The 27,658-nt window shown below is 40.8% G+C and overlaps 1 protein-coding gene across 3 annotated transcripts in view; it reads right to left on the bottom strand.

Annotated features, from left to right (window-relative positions):
• The window catches only part of IGF2BP3 (insulin like growth factor 2 mRNA binding protein 3), a 279,076-nt gene that overhangs the window by 186,752 nt on the left and 64,666 nt on the right, over window positions 1-27,658 (bottom strand). For 2 of the 3 annotated variants that reach the window (XM_033930872.1, XM_033930873.1), the window contains exons 4-5: window positions 18,549-18,643; window positions 1,591-1,640 (exon numbers count right to left, since the gene is read on the bottom strand). The exons of the other annotated variant lie outside the window; for it this stretch is intronic. In XM_033930872.1, coding sequence (XP_033786763.1) covers window positions 1,591-1,640; window positions 18,549-18,629 — 131 coding nt within the window. In that variant the 5' untranslated portion in view covers window positions 18,630-18,643. The remainder of the gene's footprint in view (window positions 1-1,590; window positions 1,641-18,548; window positions 18,644-27,658) is intronic. 3 annotated transcript variants of the gene reach the window in all.

Raw genomic sequence — 27,658 nt, 5'->3', positions numbered from 1 at the left:
CATTTGATGCAACAATGACATCATCATCATCATCATCAGAAGTACATTTAGGAAACTACTTAAAACACAATTGTTTGTAAAAGCCATTTTCTAGGCATTGATTTTTCCTGATTGCTGATTTCCTGAAGATCTGATTATTTATGTTTATTTGGTTTTTATTTTGTTTTAAAACTTATGTATGTAAGATTTTGTAAACCGTTTAGGCTTTAGACAGTATAGCTATTTTTATATAAATAAATAAATTTATATTGCACAGAAGACAGGCCCGGCAATGTTACTTCTGTATTCTGCCAAGAAAACTTGATGAGATAAAGAACCAATATTAGTGCTAGAAGATGGTTCCCTAGGTCAGAAGGCACTCGCCATACTTCTAGGGAAGAGATGATCATCTCCCAGAGTATTCCAGTGTTTATGAAGCTGACAGATCAAAGCCACCAGGATGTCCTGATGCTGATGTTGCTGTACAGAAAAGAGAGATCAGAAGCTGTAAAGATGTTCACAACATAGGAACATATGAAGCAAGAATCAAGGAAAATTGGAAATTGTTAAAGATCAAATGGAAAAAAGCATAATCGATTTGATTGGGATCAGTGAGCTGAAATAGACAGGACAGAGTCATTTTCAATCAAACAAGCATTGGATCTGCTACTCTGGTCATGAAACACACAGGAAAAATGGAGTGGCATTCATCCTCAATAATAAGCTTTCAAAGACGGTACTAAAGTACAATGTCATCAGTGATAAGAGTCATGTCACTCTGTCTGCAGGGAAAAATCAATCAACATCACCTTGATACAAGTACATGCTTCAATGACAGATGCAGAAGATGAGGATATAGAATTGTTCTATGAACAATTTCAAAATGTAATAGATCAAACACCAAAACAAGATCTACTGATCATTATGGTGGACTTCAATGCAAAAGTAGGAAGTACATCTGAAGATGCAGTGGTTGGCAGCTATTACTTTGTCAAATATTTTCTCTTTGGAACTGTGGTATTAAATTGGATCCACAAATTTTGTTTGATATTTTTTCCCTACAAAAGCCTACACCAGAAGGATACTTTTCCTTTTTAAAATGAGCTGTTCTGCTGGGGAACAAAAGTGATATTGCTGCATTGGCTGGATGTTGAGTGGGCCTTCTCTGTAGCAGTGGAGATTACAAATTATCACCTTGCTCAAGTTAGGTCATACTCAAATTCAAGATATGGACACTGCTCCTGGGAAATGTTTTCAACATACATGGAGTGTTTTAGACTTCTTTTGTCCTGGGAATAGGAACCGTATCTTGAACTTCTGACTCTTCTTTTGCTTGACTGTTTTATTACTTGTTTGGGGGGTATTGGGATGGGATGGGTTTGTTATACAATTATCTTGTGAGTATGCCTGTGACTGTTTCTGTTCTATGACTCTTATTATCTGTAAGTATTATTTGCTTTTTACTGATCAATTGTATTGCTTATTTTTGGGCTGCTCAATAAAAAAATGGTTTTAAACATAAAAAGCCACCAATTTCTTTTTGTCTCTTGTCTTGTATTTTGCTTTAAATAACCAACTGGAATGAAAATGCACTATGGAAAACTGTCTCACCTGATAATTTTATTTCCTTTAGTCCTACCAGACCAATAGGCTGTGTCTGTCTACAAGCAGATGGAGAGAGAGAAAAATATAGTTTCAAATGATTCTCCCCTTAAGTGCAACATGCAGCCTGGAATATTTCAATAAGACAAGCAATGGTATTAGGTCCAACTTATAACATGGCTCCTACTCAACTAACATACATATAACTGCAATCAAGATATGTTTGACATAGGAATAAAAGAAAGCAGCTCCTTGGAGACAGAGCACCTAAGAATAAGACCAATGGGCCATTGCCCCACATACAAGATTGTAAGCCCGCCAGGATACATAGGGAAAATACTTAAGAGCACTTGCTTACTAGTCAATGTAACAAACCACTTTGATATCTGCAAAGGCAAAGCGGTACATCAAATAAAGATAACCTAATGGGATGTAGCAAAGCAGTACTCCCAATAAGGGGGTGGGGATGAAAGTACTAGAAAAGCAGAACATAGACAAGAACCTCTTCTCCCAAATAAAGTTTGATAGGATATAGGAATAGCCAAGCGATCTACCTTAAAAGAGCATGACTGCCATGCAGAATGGATCCGACTTAAATCAAACCTATTTAAATCACTGTTCATAAAGATTTGATTTAAAATTATGGCTTTCTACAGAAAGACTCATCCTTGCTGGTATAATCTTAATATTTATAACAAGATAAAGACACTATTTTTTGAAATATGGCAAGGTGAACTTTCTCCAGTTTAATAGTTAATCATATTTTTTAGGGGGGGTTAAATATCTTTATTTATATTTTATAAAAGAAAAAAACAATAGCAGAAAAACACGACTATCCAGAGAATGAAAAATTACACTAGCCAAGTACATATTTCTCTTTGCAATGCAGTACCCACCCCAAAAGAAAAAAAAAAAAAAAAAGCCCAGGGTTCCATGCCAAAAAAACCTCAATACATAATATAATTTTGCAATAGAATCATATAGAGCCAGCACGCCAAGTTAAAGAGTCCCAGGTCTTATGGAAAAAAAAAAACCCAAGATGCCCCAATTTGAGCGCCATCAATTTTTACATCAAACAAATATAGTCCAATTTAACCAAAACTTGCTCAACTGAGGGCATTGTAGTTTTTTTTTTCCACTATCTAGTCAATAAAAGCTTGGCTGCCACAAACATGTGCTTAGCAAAAGTATGTGCTAGTTTAGAAACTCCAGGTGGTCTCGCATGAAGCATACAGTAGTCCAGCTGCAAAGGATAAGATAATTGCAAAACAGTTTTCAGAGAAATAAGCACAGAAGACAAATAAATACATTTGTACTTTAGAACATTCCCACCAGACATGAAAAAACGTCCCAAGAGCCACAGTTTTGCCAATAAAGCTCAGAACAATTAGGAAATATCTTAGAGAGGCAAGCTGGGGTAAGATACTGATTTAAAAAAAAAAGTATATATATATATATATCTTACAAACATTTTCCATAAAGAAGACTAACATGGAGACTTTAAACAGATGTTTAAAAATAGAGGGCCAAGGTTGTGCAAGGACTCTAGAGCCCATGTTTCTCTCCCTGGGAGATTGCCATTGAACAAGATTAGTTTGTACTAACAGTGCTTATTATAGCTTGCTCATACCTCCCCTACCTGCCCCTGTACCAATGGCCTTCTCCATTAGTTTCTCTGGAAGTCCCTGTATGAAGTCTCATAATTGATTATACTAAAAGAGGTCTTGAGGAACTATACCATATTCTTCAGCAATGTCAAAGGAAAGCATGGTTCCCCCACCCATATTTGGATAAGAGAAAATTTAGCTCACTGAAGTAAAGTCCTAAAATATTGGTTAGGGGGAAAAGTCAAGTAGAAAAGAAATAGTAGAGAGAAGAAAATACTTCCTATCAGGAAACAACTTAGCTCGCTGTTTGATCCAAGAGGCCAAGGGTACTCTCATAAAAACATAAAGATCCAGCAAAAGCTGGCGTAATCTAGCAAGAGGGGGACAGGGTAAAGCCCATAGAGGAATACTTTCCACCATCTGCTGTTCCATGTGAAGCCAAGGTTTAGACACCTCGCACCCACTCTACAATTATAGAAAGCTGGGAAGCCTTGTGATGCAGCACAAAATGTGGAATTCCCATACCACCCCTAAGTCTGGGTTGATACAAGACTGACCTTCCCACTCGCAGGGGTTTCTTTTTCCAAATATACAGAAAGATCTTCCTATTCAGTAAATAAAAGAAATGGTTTGGAATGTCAATGGGCAAGGCCATAAAGAGGTATAGAAATTTAGGCAACATCACCATTTTTACAGCATTTACACGTCCCAGCCAAGAGGGACTCAAGCCTTCCCATTTATCCAATTCACCCAGCACCTCCTTAAGTTTTCAAGGGAAATTGCATGCATATAGTGTCTTGACTGATCTGGTTCTAAATACCCAGATAGCAGATGGATTTATCTGCCCACTGAAATGGAAACCCTGACTATGGTAGTGCTCCAATCGCTCAGCTAGTTTAAAAGCGTTTTAATATTAAAGAGCTTATTTGAAAGCTGAGTCTGAGAATGAGCGATCATGCAAAAAAAAAAAAAAGAACCACACGGTAAGCCATTTTGTGCATCGGGTCAACAAATCCGATAGTCACTAAACCAGTCAAACCCGGTTTAGCGATGATCGTTAAGACGATCACTGACTTTAGTGCATCTAGGCCTTAGTGTTTAGGCTTGTATTGTATTGTATTTTTTTTCATGTTGTGTGAATTTTTGTGTGGCTGCCTCAATGGAATCACCAAAAATTTCTTCTCCTAAACATGGAATATTTGCTAATCTATCTCGGAGATTGATGTCCATATCACAGACTCTTAGCCAAGCTAGGTGTCTCATAGCCACTGACATAGTAAATGCTCTAGATCAGTGGTTCCCAACCCTGTCCTGGAGGACACCCAAGGTCAGTCGGGTTTTCAGGATAGCCCTAATGAAAATGCATGGAGCAGATTTGCATGCCTGGCACCTCTATTATATTCAGATCTCTCTCATTCATATTCATTAGGGCTATCTTGAAATCACAAAATGGTCTGGGGATCCTCCAGGACCACTGCTCTAGATGGCATTTCAAAAGCATCATAGGCTGACCTTGCTATATATTTTCTAGTCTGTGAAAAAGAGTGAATAGTTTGCTGATATTCCATAAGGTGGGCTGAAGGAATGCCCGACTTTGGAAAAGTATAATTTCCTTATGAGTCATTTTAAATAAATGGACTTGTAGAAATTGTAATTAAGGATTCTGCTCACAGAAGATCCATGAGAAGTAGCTTGAAATAGCCGACATCGGTACCTTAATGTTTCATAGTGCTATGCTTAGGCTGGGCTGGTATCAAAGGAGTCAATGTTAGCATCGGAATGCAGTTCAATTTAAGCATATTACCATGCTCCCTCTGGAAGAACTCATCAAGTTTCTCCCTGAAAGTATGCACCGGGTATCGAGCACAACAGCCAATACCATCGGTGCAACACGTTGTCCCAGAGTGGGTGACCTTGATGAAGGAGAGAACTTGCAAAGCTGGAGAATGATAGCGTCATTGTTTGGTCTACATCAAGGGTCTCAATGGTGTTGAGACCTTAAATGCTGGCTTGAAAGTAGATGGCTTCTTAGCTGGCTTCCCCAATGCTTTACGATCTTCCAATGTCAATGCAGGAGTTTTCGATGTCAACGGCTTTGAAGATTTGCCCGTGTCCATGGCAGAGCTGAACAGCTTTTCCTGTTGAATACAACGGGCATTGATTTAACGCTTTTCTAAGGTGGAACACCGAGCACAAAATTCAAAGTGGTGTTCATGGCCCAAACACTGTAAATACCAACTATGAGGGTCAGTGATAGAAATAGACTGCTGACACCTACACTACTTCTTAAAACCCATTAAAGGTTTTGACATGGATGGAAAAAATTTTTTCAGTGAGATTAAACTCAATTTCGAAAACGAACAAGAGACCCGCCAAGGAAAAAACCCTGAGGCCGAAGCCCGAGTATGAAGAAAAAGAGAAAATAATTATATAAATATACAAATATGTGAAAAAATTAGGACACCCCCATGAAATATTCAGTTCTTTCTTTTAAAGAAATGTTAAATCTTTTTTTTTTTTTATCTCTGGAAAAGAAAGTGATGTAATTGCAGGTAAACAACAAAAATTGTCCTTGATTTATTCATCAAACAAGATATCCACAAAAATGTGTCTTCTGAGGAATAAATTAGGACACCCCCACATATCCTCTCACTTAAAGTGGCTCAAATCACACACAGATGTATCATATGTGCACATGATTAGAACATCGTTACTCAGCATTTTGAAGGTTTCCCTACTTAAACCTCAGACATTTAGTTTGGTGTGCTCATGACTGCTGCAGTGAGAGTGAACACCAGGGTGAGATCAAAAGAGGCCTTCAGAAAGAAGACTGTAGCAGCTTATAAGTCTGTGTAAGGGATTTTAAAAGAATTTGACATTAGCCATTCCATGGTCCTGAAAATAGTATACAAGTGGAGGACTTTCCAAACAACTGCCAACATGCCCAGATCTGGCCGTCCAAGTTGACCTCCAGAGCAGACCGCAAGATGCTAAAAGAAATCTCTAAAAACCCTAAAATGTCATCACGGGACCTACAGCAGGCTCTTGCTACTGTTGATGTGAAAATGCATGCCTTTACAATCAGAAAGAGACTGCACAAATTTAACTTGCATGGGAGGTGTGCAAGGAGGAAACCTTTGCTCTCTAAGAGAAACATCAAGGCCAGACTGAAGTTTCCCAGAAAGAACATAGACAAACACCAGGACTTCTGGAATAGTGTTCTATGGACAGATGAGTCTAAAATTGAATTATTTGGACACCAGAAAAGAGGACATGTTTGGTGTACACCAAATATAGCATTCCGGGAAAAGAACCTCATACCAACTGTGAAGAATGGAGGTGGAAGTGTCATGGTTTGGGGATGCTTTTGCTGCAGCAGGATCTGGTCAGCTCACCATCATAGAATCCACCATGAATTCTACCGTGTATCAGAGGGTGCTTGAAGAACATTAAAGGAAAATTAAAACTGGACCCTGCAACACGACAATGATCCAAAACATACCACCAAGGACTGGCTGAAAACTAAGAAATGGAGAGTCCTGGAGTGGCTGAGTCAAAGCCCTGATCTTAATCCCATTGAGATGCTGTGGGGTGATTTTAAACGGGCTGTACATAAAAGAAACCCATCAAACATCTCACAGCTGAAATAATTCTCCATTGAGGAGTGGGCCAAACTTTCCTTAGACCTATGTCAGAGACTGGTAGATGGCTATAAGAAGTGACTCACTGCAGTTATTTTACCCAAAAGAGGTAACACTAACTATTAGAGTAGGGTGTCCTAATTTATTCCTCAGTTAGAATAACATTTTTGTGGATATCTTTTGTTTCCTGAATAAATCAATGAAAATTCTTGCTGTTTACCTGCAATTACATCACTTTCTTTTCCAGATATAAATTTTAAAAAAAAGGTTTGACATCGATATGAACATTTCTTAAGAAAGAACTGAATATTTCATGGAGTGTCCTAATTTTTTCACATGACTGCATATACTTTTTTTTTTTTTTTAACAGAAGAAAAAAACCTAAAGATACTGTAAAAGAAATTTAAGTAAAATAAAAACCCTTAAATTTGGAAGGCAATGATGACTGAACAGAGCCCAGTCAAAAAAGTACTTCTTCGCTCCGTGGAAAACAAATAACTGAGGTGCACGAGTAGGAAGGCACTCGCGCATGCACAGTACGGGCTCGCAAAGTTCCTCAAATCTTAAAGTGCAAGTACACTTTTAAATCTGTCCATACTGGGCTCCGTAGATGACATCACCCACATGTGAGAGAATAGGCTGCCTGCTTGTCTTAGGCTAAATCAGAGACACAATGCCCTTAATTAGAGGTATAATTGGAGAAAAGCTTAGTTAGATGTATACTTGGACCAAGCTTGTCCACTTGGAGCTCATTTTTTTCATTTCACCATTGCTCAAGGGAGTATAATGAACTTTAGAGATCTTTAGGGGAAGGAACCTTCTTAGGCAACCTAGATTCTGATTAGCACCTCCACTATTGGAAGGTAAATTTTTTAAAAAGGCCCATTTATCCATGGAGATCATAAAATTAGGATCATTCTGATGATTTTTATACGTCCCAATTGCACCAGTTATATCACCCTGGTGAGAATATGTCTGCCTCACTGAAAAGCCTTTTTCCTTCCCTGGTTCAGAATATATAAACCCTTAAAAGAAAATCAGGGCCCTTCATTTGATTTGTTCATAACAGGTTTTAACATTGAATGAAGCCAGTGATTTGAAAGGCCTTTGCTTTAAAAAGGGCAAAATTATTATAGCATTAATAGGAAGGCATTCTCTTAAAGCCACAATGCAAAGTTAGAGTAACACATTCATACTTGCTGGAATTAAAATTTCTGGGAAAGATCTACATCATCAAAATACTCATCCTTGATCATTTCTCAGAGGCCAATGAATTCATTGTTAACTGATAAATCTTGAAACCTAAATGACCAACATGTCATCAAACACTACAAGCATGCACGGAACAAACCATCTGTTTACTTGCAACAGGATGACACAACGAAGGTGCTTTACTTCTTAATTGTTATGATCTTAATTGTTATAAACTTCTAACCCATTTGTGTGAAATATAGCTGTATTTACAATTTGGCAGCTCTTATGTGAGCCATAAACAAGATTAAACAGGTGAAAGATCAGCTGAAATTGAAGCACACAATTTCATTTGATGAAAATATAAAACATTCTGAAACTGCTACAAAAAAGTTTTTTTAAAAAAGCGATTTCATTAAAACTTTTACAAGTGGATGCAATATGGAAAAGCATATCTCCCGTTTGTTTGCAGCTTGCTGTAACCAGCTATGCTGTGGAAGAAGATGCCATCTGGCAAAACACAGGAGAGATGCACTATCCTGGCCATTGCTACTGTGGCAATCCCTACTGAGAACAAATACGAGATACTGAACAGATCGCCACAAGAGATGTTTACTCTGCAGCCCTTGTGAACAGCAAAGTTCTTAATGCTGCCCAAGAATTCCAATCCAATGTCTCCCAATTCACAATATGAAAAAGGAGTTTGTCCCTTCTCCTATTCACTAGTACATAAGTTATACATAGTGGTCACCATCCCCAGCTTTTGCTGGGCTTAAAGCAGGGTTTGTCAACTAAGCCCTCAAGACATACCTACCCAGTCAGGTTTTAGGAAAATGTATGATATACATTTGCATACTAAGGAGATAGTGCCATTTTTGCCATTCTGCCTGTGGGTTGGATAGGCCTGCTGTGGAGAGCATGTAATGAATCACCAGGTTTAAAATTCTTAAGTTCATACTGAAAAAAGACCTACTTTTACAGGTATGCAGTGGAGATTGGGGGGGAGAAAGCACAGACCTGACTTTCACACCTAGATAGTTAAATTTTGTTTAGTGATTAACCATGCTCTTCTGTCCTGATAAAAAAAGGAGGGGCTTTCAGTTTAACCTTGGGCCATCTAATTAAAGGAGCAGACTGACGCCTTTTCACTATTACCTCAGCAATTCATTGTGGCCTTCCAAATCTTCAGCTGCCCCATCAGCCCTCCAAATCTTCTGCAAGTGCTACTGCACCACTGAAGGAATGCCGCCTCTCCCACTGCCTGAAGCCTCTATCCTTAGCATTCCACCTCCTCTAACATAATTTCTTTTTCCAGGTGGGACACTATGGAGAGAGGTTTTGGGCAGTGGGAGAGATGCGACAAGCCTTCAGCCACAGCACAGCAACACCTGCAGAAGATTTGGAGAACTGCCAGGACCACATGCAACCTGTGGGACGCATGTTGGACACCACTGAGTAACAGCAACATGCCTGCACACAAATATGCCAAAAATACATGGGAGAGGTACACTTTATAAAGGAGCTAGAACTTTAATTAGACCAGTTTGCTAGCCTGAAGTCAAAAGATGATCTAAACAAAACATTTAAACAAAAAGCTTTACCAGTTCAAGATCATACAGAAAATCTCTAGAATTCCTATCTCTACAGACATAATTGCTCCAACTTATAACCCTAATACAAGGCCATGATCTGCCATGCTTAGTTCACATTGGTATATACTCAGCGGTCTCAAACCCTTTGCAGGGCCACATTTTGGATTTGTAGGTACTTGGAGGGCCACAGAAATAATAGTTAAATGTCTTATTAAGGAAATGACAACTTTGCATGAGGTAAAACACGTTATAGTTTATAAATATTTCCTTAATTGCTTCTGATAATTTCAGCTATACACAGCTGAAAGCAGTGCAACATGCAGAAAATGAAGTTTAGACAGTTTTTCACTTTCTGCATGTTGCACTGCTTTCAGCTGTGTATAGCTGAAATTATCAGAAGCAATTAAGGAAAGATTTATAAATTATAAAGAGTTTTACCTCATGCAAAATTGTGATTTAGGTTCTAAAGTCTCAACTGCAAGAGACAAGATTTTGGTGTAGTCCTCTAGGCTTTTTTGTAGAGGGGAGAATCAATATCGACTTGTGCCTGGAAAACTTGTGCCTTAAGTGTCCGGTGGTCGAGTCCGCAACCGCCTTCAGCTCTCACCTCCTCCAGCACTGGACACAATCACCATCTTACATCAAGCAGTCACCGCCAGGAGAGGTGCAAATTTCATGAGATTTCACGAGATTATGTACATATGCACAAACTGAGCTGCCTCCAATGGTTACCTTATGTTCTGGAACGTTGCCCGTCTCACTGATGTAACTTCATGCAAGTGCTTTCCTGCGTCTGTACAAGATTGTCCTCTCCACTATACCTCACAGACGCAGGAAAACGCTTGCGTAAGGTTACAACAGTGAGGCGGGCAACGTTCCAGAACAATGGTAACATACCGAGGGCCTCAAAACAGTACCTGGCGGGCCGCGAGTTTGAGACCACTGATATAGCTGGTATGGCTTCAACATACAGTAAATCCAAAAAGAAGTGGGAAAAACCACCGAGTAACCAAAAAAAAACACAAAAAACAACCCTCAGTAACTTCAGTATATTTCTATACCAAACAAAAGGCATGGGGAGGGTCATTAGGGTGGGCAGACTGGATGGGCCGTGGCCCTTATCTGCCATCAATTTCTATGTTTCTAAACTTTCCTACATCATTTTAATTTTTTATACATAAATAATGGGAGAAAAAGACCCAGAAGCTCCAATGCAGAACTTTCATAATAATTTGTAGTGCTGCAACCAACAACCTGGCAAACTAACTACCCAACAGCGTAGACAGAGATGGTCCTGATGTGATTTGATGCCAATGAGTTTTTTGGCATGGAATTCATGAAGAAACCGTTTGATAAAATAGAGATCTCCATTGGGACTAAATTCCCAGATAAAGTGCTGATGCTTTGATTTAGCACTATTAATTTTTGGGGATGAATGAAATGAACACTATTTTTGTACAAAAATGTTATTTCAACTAAGGGCTCCTTATATAAAGTCACATAGTAAATGTACCGAAGTCCATAGGAATTGAATGGACGGTATATGTACCACAGCAGCATTGCTACCATGACTTTGTAAAAGGGACCCTAAATGAAGATGCATTATGTTTAATAAATGTTAAGTTTTTGTTTTGTATGGAAGTGTTTTGGCCAGTGATTATAAATGGGGATCCTTGTAAGTTGCAGTACTACAAATTATTATGAAAGTTCTGCACTGGACCCACTAAGGTCTTTTTCCTCTCATTTATGTATAAAAAAGTATACAAATATAAATCCAAACAACTTCAGTGAGAAATCAGCACTTATTTGTGTATTCCAACCACAGTCTATCTATATTAGAGGGGAAAAGGCCTCAGAAGCCTTGGGAAACAAATGTTTTCCTCTAGGCCAGGGCTGCCCAAGTCCGGTCCTCGAGATCTACTGGCAGGCCGGGTTTTCAGGATATCCACAATGAATATGCATGAGAGAGATTTGCCTGCACTGCCTTCTTGGTATGCAAATCTCTCTCATATGCATATTCATTGTGGATATCCTGAAAACCTGGTCTGCCAGTAGATCTCGAGGACCGGACTTTGGCAGCCCTGCTCTAGGCTATGAAAGAGAGAGCTATACGCGTTGTAAGCTCCTCTATCTGCTTCTATCATTGGCCAAAAAACCTCTGATATAGTGAATCATTAATTTTAAATAATTATTGTAATAACATAATTATTTATATACCGTGCAAATGCCTTTCGGTTCAAGGCAGTGTACAAAAGAATATAAGGAGAAATTAACATTGAAATTGATTAAACCATGTGGAAGTACAGCACACAGAATCTCCCTATCTGTCCCATATAGGGATCACAATCTATGCTAAGGTGCCTGGAAAGTAATGAAAACTTTGTACAATATTGATCAAATTGAGAAAGACGAAAAAGAGAGTTAGAACATAGGAAAATTAAAAGAATGAAATAAAAATAAAATCTTCTCATTAATCGGTCAAAATCAATCACATTTTAGTGTGCGCCATAAATACAACTGTAAATATGAAATATAAAATAAACAACAACAAAAACAAATGTAAAAAGAAAAGACTTAAGAGTACAGTCTTAAGATAATTATTGGCAATTTACAGAAGGCCCCAATTGAACCTTTGTCTAATGAAACAGTAACAGCCTATTTTAGAAAGCCACACTGCAACAGCCCCGAAAGCCCTTTAAATCTTTATGGGCTTCGGGGCCGTTACCGCAAAGCAGCCGTTAGCGCTGCTTTGTGAAAAACATGCCCTAAAGGATGTGACGTTGAAAATGGGTTTGCTTGTGGCCATGGCTTCAGCCTGCCGAGTTTCTTAGTTGCAGGTCTTATACTGCAGGGATCCTTTTCTGTGAATTACAGTTTCTGGGATGTCAGTTTGGTCAATACCATCGTTTTTTCCTAACATAGTACCATCTTTTCATGTCAGCCGCTCTCTATCTCTCCCTCTTTTCCTTCCTGCTTTCTGGAAAAAGGACTGTAGGGGGGTGCGCTTCTCTTCACTGAGTATTCTTAGAAGTGCGTAGGATACTTTCACACTATCTGCAGATCTCTAGCGACTTTGGCTTTTCAGATCACCTCTTTGTATTATTCAAGGGTCACGTAAACGGTAAGGCAGTGTCCAAAGCCTCCATCTCTCGATGTCAAGGAAACCATTGCTTTAAAACAGGTGGAAAAAATAAATACCTGAGAGAGAAGAGGGATAATAAATTAACACAGACGAGAGTAATGCAAAAATTCAAATGAAATAAATTCAAAATAAAAGAAATAAGGGAGGGAGGCACCACCACCTATGACCTATCCTGGAGCTATCTTTTAAAAAAAAAAAAGCTATTTTGTTTTCCTGCCTGATTACTAATGTGCCCTGATGAAACAGTGTAAACGATGGCCACCGTCAGCCGCGAAGAGCACAGTTCTGCAAAAGTTGTGTGAAAGCTGACCCTGAACGGAATAGCGAGACACTACTCAGATAAGCACTACAGTCAAACCTCGGTTTATGAGTGCCGTGGTTTGCGAGTGTATTGCAAGACGAGCAAAACATTCTCACAAATCGTGACTCGCAAACCGAGCATTGACTCAATTTGCGAGTCCCCCTGCCAACGAACCAGCATCGCCCCCCACCCCTTGAGAACCAGCATCCTCATCCCCCCAAACTAAATGCTTACCCCCAATGTGGCACCAGCACGCAGCACCAACCCACAGGAGGTGCTTGTGCCCGAAGATTTTTGCCTCTCCCCCGACTGGGCCTTGAGCATAAGCACATGGCTCAAGGCCTTCTGGCTCCTGCCTCTCTCTGAGATTCTCAGAGAGAACGCAAGCCAGAAGGCCTTTAGCATGTGCAGGTGCTCAAGGCCCAGTCGGGGGAGAGGCAAAAATCTTCGGGCACAAGCACCTCCTGTCAATGTACATGTGAAAGTTGAATGTGCTGTTATTGTATCATTATTTGTTGCATTTGTTGTATTGCACTGTTGAAGGTTTGAAAACCAATAAAGAATATATTAAAAAATATATATATCTGGTCACACCTGGATGAGATGCCAGTGATACTTTGTTCGCTTGAGCTTGAAACAGGAGAGGCCTGCCACCTACACCTTGAGAAACACTACCGCCAGGCCCTTTTCTAATCCAGCCTGCAAAAATGCTAGTTGAAGTCCTAACAGTCACAGGTTTCTTAGCCCAGAGAATAATATGAATGATTACTTCAGAATATCTTTTTCGTGTTAGGGCTGTGCAGGCACTGGCCCCTAACTGATGAGACTCTCATGAACTGGCAGCCTGATGCTTCTGTCCCATTGAAGACGTACTAGATCCATGTACCATGGTCGACAAGGCCAATCTGGGGCTAATAGAATCATTAACCATGGGTGAGTCAGGATGCAACGAATGACCTGTCCCACCATGGCCATAGTTTTCCGGCCATGGTTGAATCAACGCATCCAAACCTGTGCTTCCAGACTCTGCCCTACAACTGTAGAATTGGTCCACCGAGGCCATCAAATCCATCACCAGTCTTCACCAGCGTTGCACAATGAGGCTGAAAGCTCTTTGAGACAGCGTCTATTCTCCTGGATCCAGAGTCTGCCGGCTGAGAAAATCTGTCTGAACATTCTCTACTCCCACCTCATGGGTTATGGAGAGCACCTGGAGATGAACTTTCGTCCACTAGAACAACATCTAAGCCTCCAGGCACAATGGCACACGCCCGATGCCTCCTTGCCAGTTTACATAGGCCACTGCCATAACATTATCTGAAAAGTCCCGTCCTCCCCTCCCCCCCCCCCCCCCCCCCCCCGACTGCCTTGCCTTCCAGGTATTTTTTTCCATCAATGGTAATGCCAGTCAAATGGCTTAGTTCCAACCGGTTTATAGACCATTTCCTCTAATGGGGAATCCACTAGCCCTGCACTGGATGACCGTCACAATGGGCCTCCCAGCCAAAAAGGCTGGCATCAGTTGTTAGAATCACTTGGCCTAAAAGTCTACAGAGTGCCACCAGCGCAAGCTGGTCCTCACTAACCCTATTCATGGAAGCTGAAGTTGTAGAGAATGTCTCTGAGGAGACCACTGGGACAGAAGGGAATCCTGAAGGGGACACATGTGTGCTCTCGTCCAAGGGACCACTTCCAAGGTCACCACTATTGACCCCAGTACCTGGAGATAATGCCAGACTGTGGGATTCGGCATCACTAAGGAGGTCCAAACTCTGTTTCTGAAACTTCTGTTTGTGTAGATTGAGAAGACAGACATGGCCCTCCACTGTGTCGAAGCTTACTCCCAGATTCTCCAGGCACTGGGTTGGAATCAGATAACTCCTCTTGAAGTTGATTAGCCAACCCAGGTTCTGCAGGTGGTCTACAACTTGTTTTACTGCCTATTCTGCTTCCCGCTTTGATGTGGCTCTGATCAACTAATCATCCAAGTATGGGTGTACCTGGATTCCTATTCTGTGGAGGTGAGCTACAACCACCACCATCACCTTGGTGAAGATGTGCAGAGTCATTGTCAACCCGGAAAGCAGCACCATAAACTGGAAATGACTTTCTATAACAAGGAATCTTAAGTATTTCTTGTGGGTCGAAAAAACGGAATGTGAAGGCAGGCTTCTGTCAGATCTGGGGAGGCTAGCAACTGATGAAATGGATGATGGAACAGTCTCCATGCAGAAGCGCAGCACTTTCAGCATCACATTCACAGACTTTAGGTCTAGAATAGGTCTCCAGTCTTTAGTGCCTTTCTTGGGCACTATGAAGTATATGGTGTATCTACTGGAGCCCGATTTTTTGTCAGGGACTGGTTCTATGGCATGGATAGCTAATAATTTTCGACCCTGGTCTCCTTTCCCAGTGACTGGCTGGAGAGTCTATAAACAGATCCAGAAGGTGGCGATGGAACTCAATCTGGTGATCCTCCCAAATAAGATCCAGTACCCAGCGATCTGATGAAATTTCCTCTCATGCCCTGCAGTACGCCAACAGCCTCCCTCCTATCTGCAGGGTAGGGCTGTTGATTTGGCGTCATTGTGTTTTCTTGGAGACTGGGTTGACGGCATTTGGAGTTACTAAATCTGTTGGGAACTCTGATAGGATCTCTGAGTGGAGGATCCTGTGTAGTATGATGTATGCAAAAAAAATGCCAGCGGAAACAATGGGAGGATTGAAAATTGCTGTCCCCTATGGAATGGTGAGGTCTGCTGTTTGGTAGGGATTTAGTACGGCAATCCACCACACTGGCCATGAGGTCATCTAAGCCTTTACCAAATAGAATCTGTCCTTTGAAGGGGAGTCTGCTCAAAGTGGCCTTGAAAGCTGAATCGTTCGCACATTGCCTGATCCGGAGCATCCAGCGTGCAAAAATGGCATATGCAGACACCTTTCTCATGACCCTTATGTCATAAAGTGCATTTGCCACAATCTACTCCCTCTAGTACCAGCTGGGGGCATACATCCACCTCTGCAGCAGGACTCAGTCGAAATCTGGTATGGCCGGCAAGTGCCATGAATGAGGCTGCCCCTAAAGCTTTGATACCCAAAACTAGCGCCTCAAATTGTCTCCAAGGACTATATCCATTTTGCGATCTTACACATCCTTTATCATGCCTCCCTCATTATGTAGGGAGGTGAATTTTGTCACTTGAGCAACTGCAGAATCCACTCTCAGCTGGCTAAATAGCTGCTGAAACTCTGGTGCCTTAGGATAAAGCTTAGATATAATCCTGGCCACCTTTAGGGAACCATTCAGGGACTCCCATTGTTCTGTGACTAACAAAGTGAAGTGCAGGTGCACGTGAAAAGAAGTGGTATGAACATTAATGCCGCTCATGACCAATTGAAAGTTCATTGGCTATAGAGTTTCCAGTTCTAACTCCCTAAAGCGCATCTGTAATGATGTGGGGCACAGTAGTAGACTTAAAAAGATGCCTCACTGATGGGTCTTCTCCCTGGTCAAGGGAAACTACCACCTCCTGACCACTGGTCCCATAAAAGGACATTACAGGCATGGAGTCTGACCACCAACCCTTCCAGTCTTTTTCTGTCTTGTCACTCTGGGTGTACGGAGGGTCCCCTAGCGATGAGGAGACATCCTGGAGAGGAGGGCTTCCCTGATCTGCCACCGACGTGCCTGCAGGCAACAAAGAATGCCCAAGGTCTAATAAATAAGATCTCCAGAGAAGATTAACAAAATCCAGGGTAAACCCCTTAACAGGTGGCCTCTTAGACTCCTGCAAAGACTCAGACTAGGTTCTTGGGGGTCCACAGAAGCGACGCATTTTTGTTTGGTGCTTTGCTCTTTAGGGTCTTCGGAGAGATTTCTTTCCTGCCAAACAGACCCCCCTGTGGCTCCCCAGTCCTAGAGGATTCCTGGAAAGTTAAGCCCAAGGCTCCCACCCCTCACATGTTTCATGGTATGCAGAACACGGACACTCAACTGAGCATCAAGCGCAAAGCTGACAAATGAGGTCCATCTCAGTCAATTCTGAACAAAATTGAGGGGGTTTGAGACGGATAGAGGCTTTTAAAAATTAGATCAATAAAAATCCAAGATGGCTACTGACAGCAAAATTGTGCCGTAAACAGCCGGGGGAGGGGGGCCTTCCCTGAAGTTCATAAAATAATGAGTAAGGTGTTTTAGGGAAAGGGAGAACCTAGTTCTGGCTCCAGGATCCTTTAGATAGACTGTGAGCCCACTGGGACAGACAGGGAAAAATACTTGAGTACCTGAACAAATTCATGTAATCACTTTTGAGCTCCCCTGGGAAAACTGAATGAATGAATTTCAGGACCATCCCCTCTAGATTTTGCCCATAAGCTAGAACTCACTGTGTCAGCTTTCTCTGAAGCCTGACTGGAAAGAGAAGACTTTCTACTTCAGAAAACATCCAAAGCTGTAGATCTTTAGGCTGCCAGTCTGACCAACATTGACTGAAACCTCCACCCCTACAAACCCTGACACCATGATGGAGTGGGGAGATAAAGAGAGGCAGTTGGCTCCCATTAAGTCCCACAGGACTAAAACTGGGGCCCAACAGCCTGCGTTCAAGCCTCTGATAAATCAGAAAGCGAGCGAGCTCCCAGAGGAATGAACCCTGAGCTTCCAAGTTGTACAAAGCAGGCCAGCTCAGTAGATACACCTGCGAGTTGCCCCACGAGCTAGGGCACTACAATCCACTGGAGAAGGAGGTGGAATTTAAAAGATGCGACCGACATTCTTCTGCAATAACTCACGACCGGGGGATATTCACCTATTGTACAGACTCTTACATTTATGTAACAGAATTCAAGTATCTGAGTATGTGGCACATTTCCAGTTGTATAGTGCAATAAGCAAATTGAACACTGCCTTGCTTAAATCTTTAATGCTATATCTAGCCAGTACAAAATACCTGTCACAACTCTGGCCTGGCTAAATTCTACCATAGATCATGTCAATGATTTTATCCCATAACCAGGCATTCACTCACCCAACTGCCCCCCCCCATCATGTTTACATTTTAAAAACATTACAAAATGAGTCAAAATTTAAGTCTACACACATTTAGGGGTAGATCATGGGAACTGTGGCCACATGAGAGAGCTTTCACATGCTCTTCCAAAAGCACAACTGCTGAAGCAGTTTATGTAAAATACATTAAGATAAGCTGTATGTTTAATTACTACTTTCTGTGCTTGAACAAAGAAACCCTGCACCATTTTCAAAAGCAAGGCAGTGTTCAATTTGCTCATTGCACTATATAACTGGAAATGTGCCACATACTCAGATCCACAGACAATCTCCTTTGTACTATGTGTAGTGTATGTATATGTATGTATAGATAATATATACACACACACATGCAGCACAAAGGAGATGCATATGAATGAGAAACCCTAGGATGACTAATTGCACAGTGCAGTATTTTTAGATAAATAGATCACACACATTCTTACAAAATTCTGAGGAGTGTAAAACTGAAGCACAGCAGTAAAATCTCCATGGAATCGAACTGAATATTCTCCAAACCAGTCCATATGTATCTTTTCTGCTGCAAGAAAAATTAAAAGGGGGAATCGTGGCAGGTATTTATACATACTTAGGTCCTTCATGTGCAGAATAAAGGATAAAATTACCACATGCTCAGCTAACTGGTAGCGTATGTTCACATATCAAGAAAGGCTGAGATAAGGATATTTTAGTAGGTCAAGTCAAAATAATGAAACATTGCTATGGAAGAACACTTGCAGCTTAGGGTTATTACTATTCAGTATTTGACCACTAAGGTGATAAATTGATTTACAATAATAAAGACCCCTAATTTCCCACTGAATATGAAAGAGTGCAAAAATATCATTAACTAACTGGAAGGGCCTCAGTCATCGAGCCTACGCAAATCATAGACTCTGACCATACAAGTCTGTGTGCTTCCCCGGCTCCTTAGCTCTAATCATCGGCAACCTTCCAGTCCCTTACCTCAACTAAAAGGGTTTTAAATTTATTGTAAGTAAATTCCTAAAAAATTTTTTATCTTTTTATTTAAATTTATTTCGAATAACTTATTCTAAAATATCGGCTTTCTAAAAACCTAAATTCTCTAAATAGATGCACTATTTCCTTATGAGAGACTTAATTTAAACATCCAATATCCATTGAAATTACTTAGCTTTCAAATAATATATTACTTATATTTCAAATAATATATTTACTTATATTTCAAATAATATATTCAAATAATATATTCAAATAATAAATTACTTAGCTTTCAAATAATATATTTTGAGCAGCGTTGGATCTACCCTTCTCGTTTTTTTGCACAGATGAAATTGTGGACCAGATATATTGACGATATTTTACTTATTTGGAATGGATGTCAAACAGAACTGGATGATTTTTTGGACTATATTAATAACTGTCATCCGAAGGTTAAATTCACCTACATTTCTAGTGATACTGTGATTTCATTTTTGGATGTTTTGATAACGAAGACGCAGTATGAATTTCAAATGAAGGTCTATACCAAACCTACTGACTATAATTCTGTGCTTCACTTCTCTAGTGCTCACCCTGATCATCTTAAAAAGAGCCTCCCGTTTTCTCAATTTTTACAGATCCGCAGGATTTGTACTTCAGATTCTGAATTTAAGATCCAGGCAAATTGTTTAAAAGAAAAATTCTTACTACGAGGATATCCGTCAAAGGTTGTGAACACAGCTTATAAGAGGGCGTATTACAACCATCGTGAACATCTATTACGGGCTAGAACTATTGAGAATTCAGAGACTGATGAAAAAATCATGACCTGTGTATTAACATACTCTAAGAATAGCTATTATATTGCTAAGAGTCTGAGAAAACACTGGGAAATACTAAAAATAGCAGGGACCTTTAAAGATTATTCTTTAAGAATAGCGTACCGCAGAAATCGGAATTTGAAGGAAATACTATGCCCCTCTACCCTAAGGGAATTTAGAGATATTTGCTCGCCAGAAAATGCAGGGCATCAAATGTGTGGGAGCTGTCAAATGTGCAACCTTATGGATTGCACCAATATTTTTAAGAATCCAAGAGACAGTAGAGTATACACGTTAAGGCATTTTTCTGATTGTAAAACTAAGGGTGTTGTTTACATCCTTAGGTGTCCTTGTGATCTCCTTTATGTCGGTCAGACCTCACGAAAACTGAATGTTCGTTTGACTGAACATAAAAGTAACATCAAAAATTGTAATATGGGCGCCCCTTTAGCGAAGCATTGCATCGAGAAACAACATGAGTTTCTCTCCCTAAAGGTTATTGTCATAGAAATAGTTAAACCTGACAAGAGAGGTGGGAATTTTCGGCGGACGCTGGCTCAACATGAGCAACGCTGGATTAATCGTTTACAGACTTTAGCCCCGGGGGGTTTAAACAAACAGATGGAATGGCAACATTTTTACTAATAAGCTTATGGATGTTGCTGTTTTTCTCTGTGTTCTTGCTATCTGTTTCTTTAACCCTTTCAGGACCATAAGGATCGTAGGCCAATTTTTGTGGTTTTGACGACATTTTTATGGTAAAAAGGGCTTGCAGATGCCAAAAAATTGATTTTTTTTGTGAAATATCATTATTTTTATTTTAAAAAAAATCACACTTCTGGCTTATGGACAGTGTGGCAAGTGAATCTTCTCGTCAATCTAGCAACGACGCTAATGAATGAATGTCGGAACCAGTTTGTTTACATAAAGGCAGTATCATATGGAATCCGTATATATCAAATTTAGAACTGTAGACTATCCCAATTAAAATTTATAGGATTTTAAAGTTATGGGACAAATATGTCCCTTGGTCCTGAAAGGGTTAATGTAATCTGATACTATTTGTGACGTCAGGATGCTGACAGTTCTCCTTAAAAAGAGACTGTCGCCAATTTTTTGCTGTTTAGAGACTAAATCCGAGTTAATATATTTCAGTAGGTAGGTAAGGCTGTTCAATCTACTACTTTATAAGTTTCATTTATTCATTTCTGTTTTTTTGATTGTGTTTCTATTTTCCGCAGCATGCTTGACTAACTGGCCCTGAAGCAGTGGGTTTAAATAAGTTTCCACGAAACGCTGGCCACGTTGGCATGGTCTGAAGCAGTTTGCTGGGGATATATTATTTGAAAGCCAAGTAATTTCAATGGATATTGGATGTTTAAATTAAGTCTCTCATAAGGAAATAGTGCATCTATTTAGAGAATTTAGGTTTTTAGAAAGCCGATATTTTAGAATAAGTTATTTGAAATAAATTTAAATAAAAAGATAAAAAAATTTTTAGGAATTTACTTACAATAAATTTAAAACCCTTTTAGTTGAGGTAAGGGACTGGAAGGTTGCCGATGATTAGAGCTAAGGAGCCGGGGAAGCACACAGACTTGTATGGTCAGAGTCTATGATTTGCGTAGGCTCGATGACTGAGGCCCTTCCAGTTAGTTAATGATATTTTTTGCACTCTTTCATATTCAGTGGGAAATTAGGGGTCTTTATTATTGTGAATATTATTCTCACTAAGGGATTTGAGTATAGTGTGTTTAGATAAATTGATTTAGCAAATATAACATACACATTACTACTAAAATGCCTTTTCCCCTGTGCCATGTAGTGTAAAGAGGTACCATAAAATGAATGATTTATATTTAACACACAAAAATTTCGCACCCCATTTTCAACATAATTTGGTTCTTGGTTGCTTTTTGGTTTTATTTAATAAGCTGCCACATTTGTAAATCTACATCAAGATCAGAGTTAATATATCCTTTAAAGATTAAACTTCATCATTTTTTATAAAGATTTTTTCTGAAGGTCTTCTGTTATAGTAGTACAAAGAAAATACTCTTGCAAATAAATATGCCAGATATATTACTCGTAACTTTAAACTAAAATCATTTCTGCTAATTTATTCATTTGTAAATGTATTTTCCATTATAATTCTTAACTTAAAAAAAAAAAACCACAAACTAGTACAGTACCGATTTAAGTCCCCCTACTCCAACACACACATCTTCTCCGGTGATGCCCCAGCTTAAATATCATTACTTATCCCACACACTCATTTAATTCCATACACTCTGTGAAAAAGAATACCACAATTTATGAAACCTCCTTTATATTCTTTTGTTGTGCTACAATTAATTTCATCCTTCTGATCTCCCATAATTCAATCAATCAATCATGGTCAGTGGATTTCTCCTTCCAACATGCTGCTTCACCAGCTGTTTGTTATCTTATATACCTCTTAATTCTTTTATTCAAAAGAAAAAGCAGGTACATCCCTATACACAGTGAGTTAAAAAAAATATTAAAATCTTCCTCCTCAAAGCTCATAGCTTATAACAGGAAAATACTTTTAAAACCAATAGGAGGAAATTTTTTTCACTCAGAGAATAGTTAAGCTCTGGAGTGCATTGCCAGAGGTTGTGCTAAGAGCAGATAGCATAGCTGGTTTTAAGAAAAGTTTGGACAATTTCCTTGAGGAAAAGTCCATGGTCTGTTATTGAGAAAGGCATGAGGGAAGCCACTGCTTGCCATGGATTGTTAAAATGGAATACATATCCCCCTCCATATTCGCGGGGGTTCGGGGCAGAGCCGGCCCGCAAATATAAAAAAACCACGAATAATATTTGGGCCGGTTCTGCCCCTAACCCCTGCTTCCCATGGCTATTATAAGCCCTGAAAGCCCCCCCTTAAGCCTTACCTGTTGGTCTAGCGGGTTTTCAGGGCAGGAGCAATCTTCCCACGCTCCTGCCCTGTGCAGATCGCTCGAGCCATTTCCTGTGAGCAATCTGCACGGGGCAGGAGCATGGGAGGATCGCTCCTGCCCTCAAAACAAGCTAGACCACCAGGTAAGGCTTAAGGGGGGCTTACAATAGCCTAAAAAATGAAAATGTATTTTTTGATGTAAAACCACGAATAAGCGAATCCGTAGATACAGAATTTGCGAATATGGAGGGGGAACTGTATTGCTACTCCTTGGGTTTTGGCCAGATACTAGTGACCTGGATTGGCCACCATGAGAACGGGCTACAGGGCTTGGTCTGACCCAGTAAGGCTATTCTTATGTTCTAACATTGCCACTGAACATAAATAGTGCCCCCCCCACCACCCACATACATTTTTATATTCTCTCATGTCTATTTTGGGTTGATTTGGCACGATCAGACCGAGTAAGATAATTCTCTATGTACCATCTTATAGCTGTTTCCCTGCAAGTGCACTGCTGAGAAAATTTGGAATTATATGCTGCCATTGTTTCTCTTCAAATGAATCTCCCATACTCGTTTATGTTTCACTGCATTAAACCCCCTTAGGTATGTGTATAATGTTAATATTAAGGCTCCCCCCCCCCCCGTGCTGAACTCACTTATACTCACTAATAAAGGCTCTTCTGCTACCATATTCTCTTTAATGTACTTTTATCCTAACAAATATGTCAGTAGAGGATATACAATATACCATATAAAGTATACTGTTGTCTCTGAGTTTTAAATTACACAAACATTCTACCTACAAACACTTCAAGCCCAAACAACCTTCAAATGCTTACATGGAACCCAGGGAAAACAGCAAGCTGTCCTGTATTAGGTACTAACAGAATAATCCACAGATAATCCCATATTTTCAGAGTATAATTTACTTATGCAACAGCCCCCCACTCCTTTTATGTGTTCTATACATGTTTTCAGGATTCATATTTATGATCCTATGGCAGGGATTCTCACCCAAGTCGTCAGGATACCTCTAGCCCAGCGGTCTCAAACCCGATCTCACACTTTGGGCAGGAAGAAAGGCACTGACATCAGCTGACTTGTAACTTCCTGCAGTCGTCGCGTATGCCGGGATTCCTGTCTTCGCGTATCTGCTGGATACATGAAGGCAGGAGACCCAGCATACGTGATGGCAGCAGGCAGTTGCAACTCATCCGATGCCGGCGCCTCTCTTCCTGTCCAGTGTGCGAGATTGCGTACAAGACCGCAGCTGCAAAATATATATACTGCTAGACAAGGGGAGCAGGTAAGGGAGAAGAGGTGCTGCTGGACAAGGGGAGCAGGGAAGGGAGAAGAGGTGCTGCTGGACAAGGGGAGCAGGGAAGGGAGAAGAGGTGCTGATGGACCTGGCAGAAAGGAAAGGAAAGGTGCTACACACTGGAGGGAAGGGTGAGATGGTGCTTGGGGAGAGAGCATGTTGGGTTAGGGGAATGGGAAGGAGGAATGCCACTGAGGGAAGAGGCAAGGACAGAGAGAAAAAGCGTGCAGGAGGCAAAAGTGTTGGGACTCATGGAGAGGGCGAGATGGATGGGAAGAACAGAAAGGAAGGCAGGAAGGAGAAATGTTACACTGGGGAAGGGGGAGAGGGCAGAGAGTGAAAAGTTGGACTCATGGAGGGAGGGAGAGAGAGATGTTGTTTGGTTGAGGGAAGGAGGACCAGAGGAGAGGCATGCAGGAGGAAGAGAGAAAAAAAAATGGTGGACTGGAGGGAGCAATGTAGGACTGGGAGGGGAGGGCAGAAAAGAGGAAGGGAAGGGAGATGAACTGCAGAGGGCAGAAAGGAGGAAGGGAAAGAGAAATGTTACACGGGGGGGGGGGGGGAAGGAGAGAGAGAGTTAGGAAGGGAAGGTAAGACATGGAAACATAGATTTTGAGAAGAAAGCAGAAAAATTGAATGTTAAGTTAATGCCAAAGATGGGTGCAATATATATGAATATAGACCGATTCCTATCCAATAAAGAGCTATAGTTTCAAGAGAATGTGATCGAATACTTTCTTATACGCTCAGAGATATAAAACTCTAATGGGGAGTGATAACACCCCCCTCGCAGGAGTTCACCGTCCAGTCATTGCGTTAGATCATATGATCAATCTCTGAGGCTAAGTTATAAGAATATCATAATTTTAAGATGGATGCAAGGCAGAAAGTGAAAACAGAGAGAAAAACAGTCAATGGACAAGAAGGCCCTGGAAACATAGTTAAAAAAACAGAAAAATAAAGTTAGGAAAAATGATTTTATTTTCAATATAGTGATTGAAATGTGTCAGTTCTAAGAAAGGAAAGATGTTAAACTTTAATTGAGGGCCGCAGAAAAAAATAGGGTACTTGGAGGGCCGCAGAAAAAATAGTTAATATCGTATCAAAGAAATGACAATTTTGCACGAGGTAAAACTCTTTATAGTTTATAAATCTTCTCTAACATTTAAAGGAAAGATTTATAAACTATAAAAATTTTTACCTACAAATCCAAAATGTGGCCCTGCAAAGGGTTTGAGTTTGAGACCACTGCTCTAGCCAGTCAGGTTTTCAAGACATCTACAGTGAATATGCATGACATATTTGCATGCACTATTTCCATTCTATGCAAAGATGTCTCATATTCATTGTGCGTATGTCCAAAGGACTTGGTTGAGAAATCTTGTCCTAAGGGTATATCCCATACCAAGATCTGCCTAATATATACCTATATTTTTCTTATGTAAATCTGTCAGTGAAGCAGTCCTTCCTATAATACTATTCTATCCCCTGCTCTCGATATCCTCACTCCCCCCGTCACGTCCTATAAGCCACACCAAACCCCAGCCCTAGTTGACCTCTAAGATCTGCTACTTTCTGCGCCCAATCAGCAGAACGTCACTGGCTGAAATCCCGCGCTGATATTGACTTTCTACACTTCAAATTTCTGCCGACTTCCTTCCAATCTGCCCTTTCTCTTGCAAAACAAGACTACTAAACCCACTTCATTCTCTCAGATACAACCCTTGCCATCTCTTTCCCACACTCAACTCTACTTAAAGTACCCTCACTTCCAGCTCCTCCTTCTCTTTGTCCCCTGACTATGGCCGAGTACTTACACGAGGTTCACAAGATTAGCCACGAGTTCTCAACCAATCGCCACCTCCTCTCACTCCTCAAGTCCACTCTGTAGACTCTCCATTGACCCTCGCTTCCTTTACTTCCTTCTCTCCTCTTCGAAACTCGCTACCTGTTCCTCTGATCCCATTCCCACCCAATTATTGATCACCATATTTCTCACTATCATCCTCTCTATCTGCCATATCCTCAACCATCCACTCTCCACTGCAACCATGCCCGACACCTTCAAACATGCAGTGGTTTTGCCACGCCTCAAAAAATCTTTGCTGGACCCTACCTGCCTCTCCAACTATCATCCCGTCTCCCTCCTCCCTTTCTTATCCAAATTACTTGAAAGCACAGTTACTTACTGCAAAAGGTGTTATCCAGGGACAGCAGGCAGCTATTCTCACATATGGGTGATGTCATCCACAGAGCCCGGATGCAGACAGCTTCGCAAGCAGACTTGCTTGTAGAACTTTTAGAAAGTTTGCAACTGCCGCACTGCACATGCGCCTTCCCGCCCAGTGCAGGGCGTGCTTCTCCTCGGTTCAGATAGCTAGCAGAGAAGCCAACCAGGGGAGGTGGGTGGGTTGTGAGAATAACTGCCTGCTGTCCCTGGATAACACCTGTTATGGTAAGTAACTGTGCTTTATCCCAGGACAAGCAGGCAGCCTATTCTCACATATGGGTGACCTCCAAGCTAACCAAAAAGGGATGATGGTAGTGTTGGCAATTTAGGAGAATAAATTTTGTAAAACTGCCTGGCCAAAATGGCCATCCCGTCTGGAAAAAGTATCCAGACAATAATGAGAAGTGAATGTATGAACCGAGGACCAAGTGGCAGCTTTGCAGATTTCCTCACTGGGAGTAGATCCGAGGAAAGTCACTGATGCCGCCATGGCTCTGACTTTATATGACTCGACTCTGTAGACGCAGTCCAGCCCGAGTATAGCAGAAAGAGATGCAAGCAGCTAACCAGTTGGAGAAGGGGAGCTTGGAAATCGGATGTCCCAACTTGTTTGAATCGAAGGAGACAAAAAGTTAAGGAGCAGATCTATGTGGTTGAATGCGTTGCAAGTAGAAATCCAAAGCACACTTACAGTCCAGAGTATGGAGAGTTGTTTCTTCAGGATGAGAATGAGGCTTTGGAAAAAACACTGGAAGTACAATGGATTGATTGAGATGAAATTCTGAAACCACTTTAGGTAAGAATTTAGGATGAGTACAAAGGACCACCTTGTCATGATGGAATACTGTGAAAAGTGGGTCTGCAACTAAAGCTTGAAGGTCGTTGACCCTGCGAGCAGAAGTGAGAGCAATGAGCATAAACCACTTTCCATGTGAAATATTTAAGATGAGCCGAATCCATTGGCTCGAAAGGAGGCTTCATCAATTGAGCAAGAACAACATTGAGATCCCAAACTACTGGAAGCAGTTTGAGAGGTGGTTTGAAATTGAAAAGTCCTTTCATAAATCTGGAAACCACAGGATGAGTAGAAAGGGGTTTGCCTTCGTTAGGCTGATGGAAAGCAGCAATTACACTAAAATTGACTCGAATGGATGTACAGGAAAAGGCGGTTGGAGCATACCACGAGTAATTTCCTTCACTCGCCAGCACTCCAGCTGCCCTCTCCTGCCTCTCCTTCGTGGTCGGAAAATACCACGAATGATTGGGACTGCGAACCGCGGACTGCGAATTCGCAGGG

Source organism: Geotrypetes seraphini, chromosome 2, assembly GCF_902459505.1.
Source record: "Geotrypetes seraphini chromosome 2, aGeoSer1.1, whole genome shotgun sequence".
In the NCBI taxonomy this organism is placed as follows: Eukaryota; Metazoa; Chordata; class Amphibia; order Gymnophiona; family Dermophiidae; genus Geotrypetes; species Geotrypetes seraphini.
The sequence above is the reverse complement of the archived record's forward strand: the minus strand, read 5'-3'. Positions and strand labels throughout refer to the sequence as shown.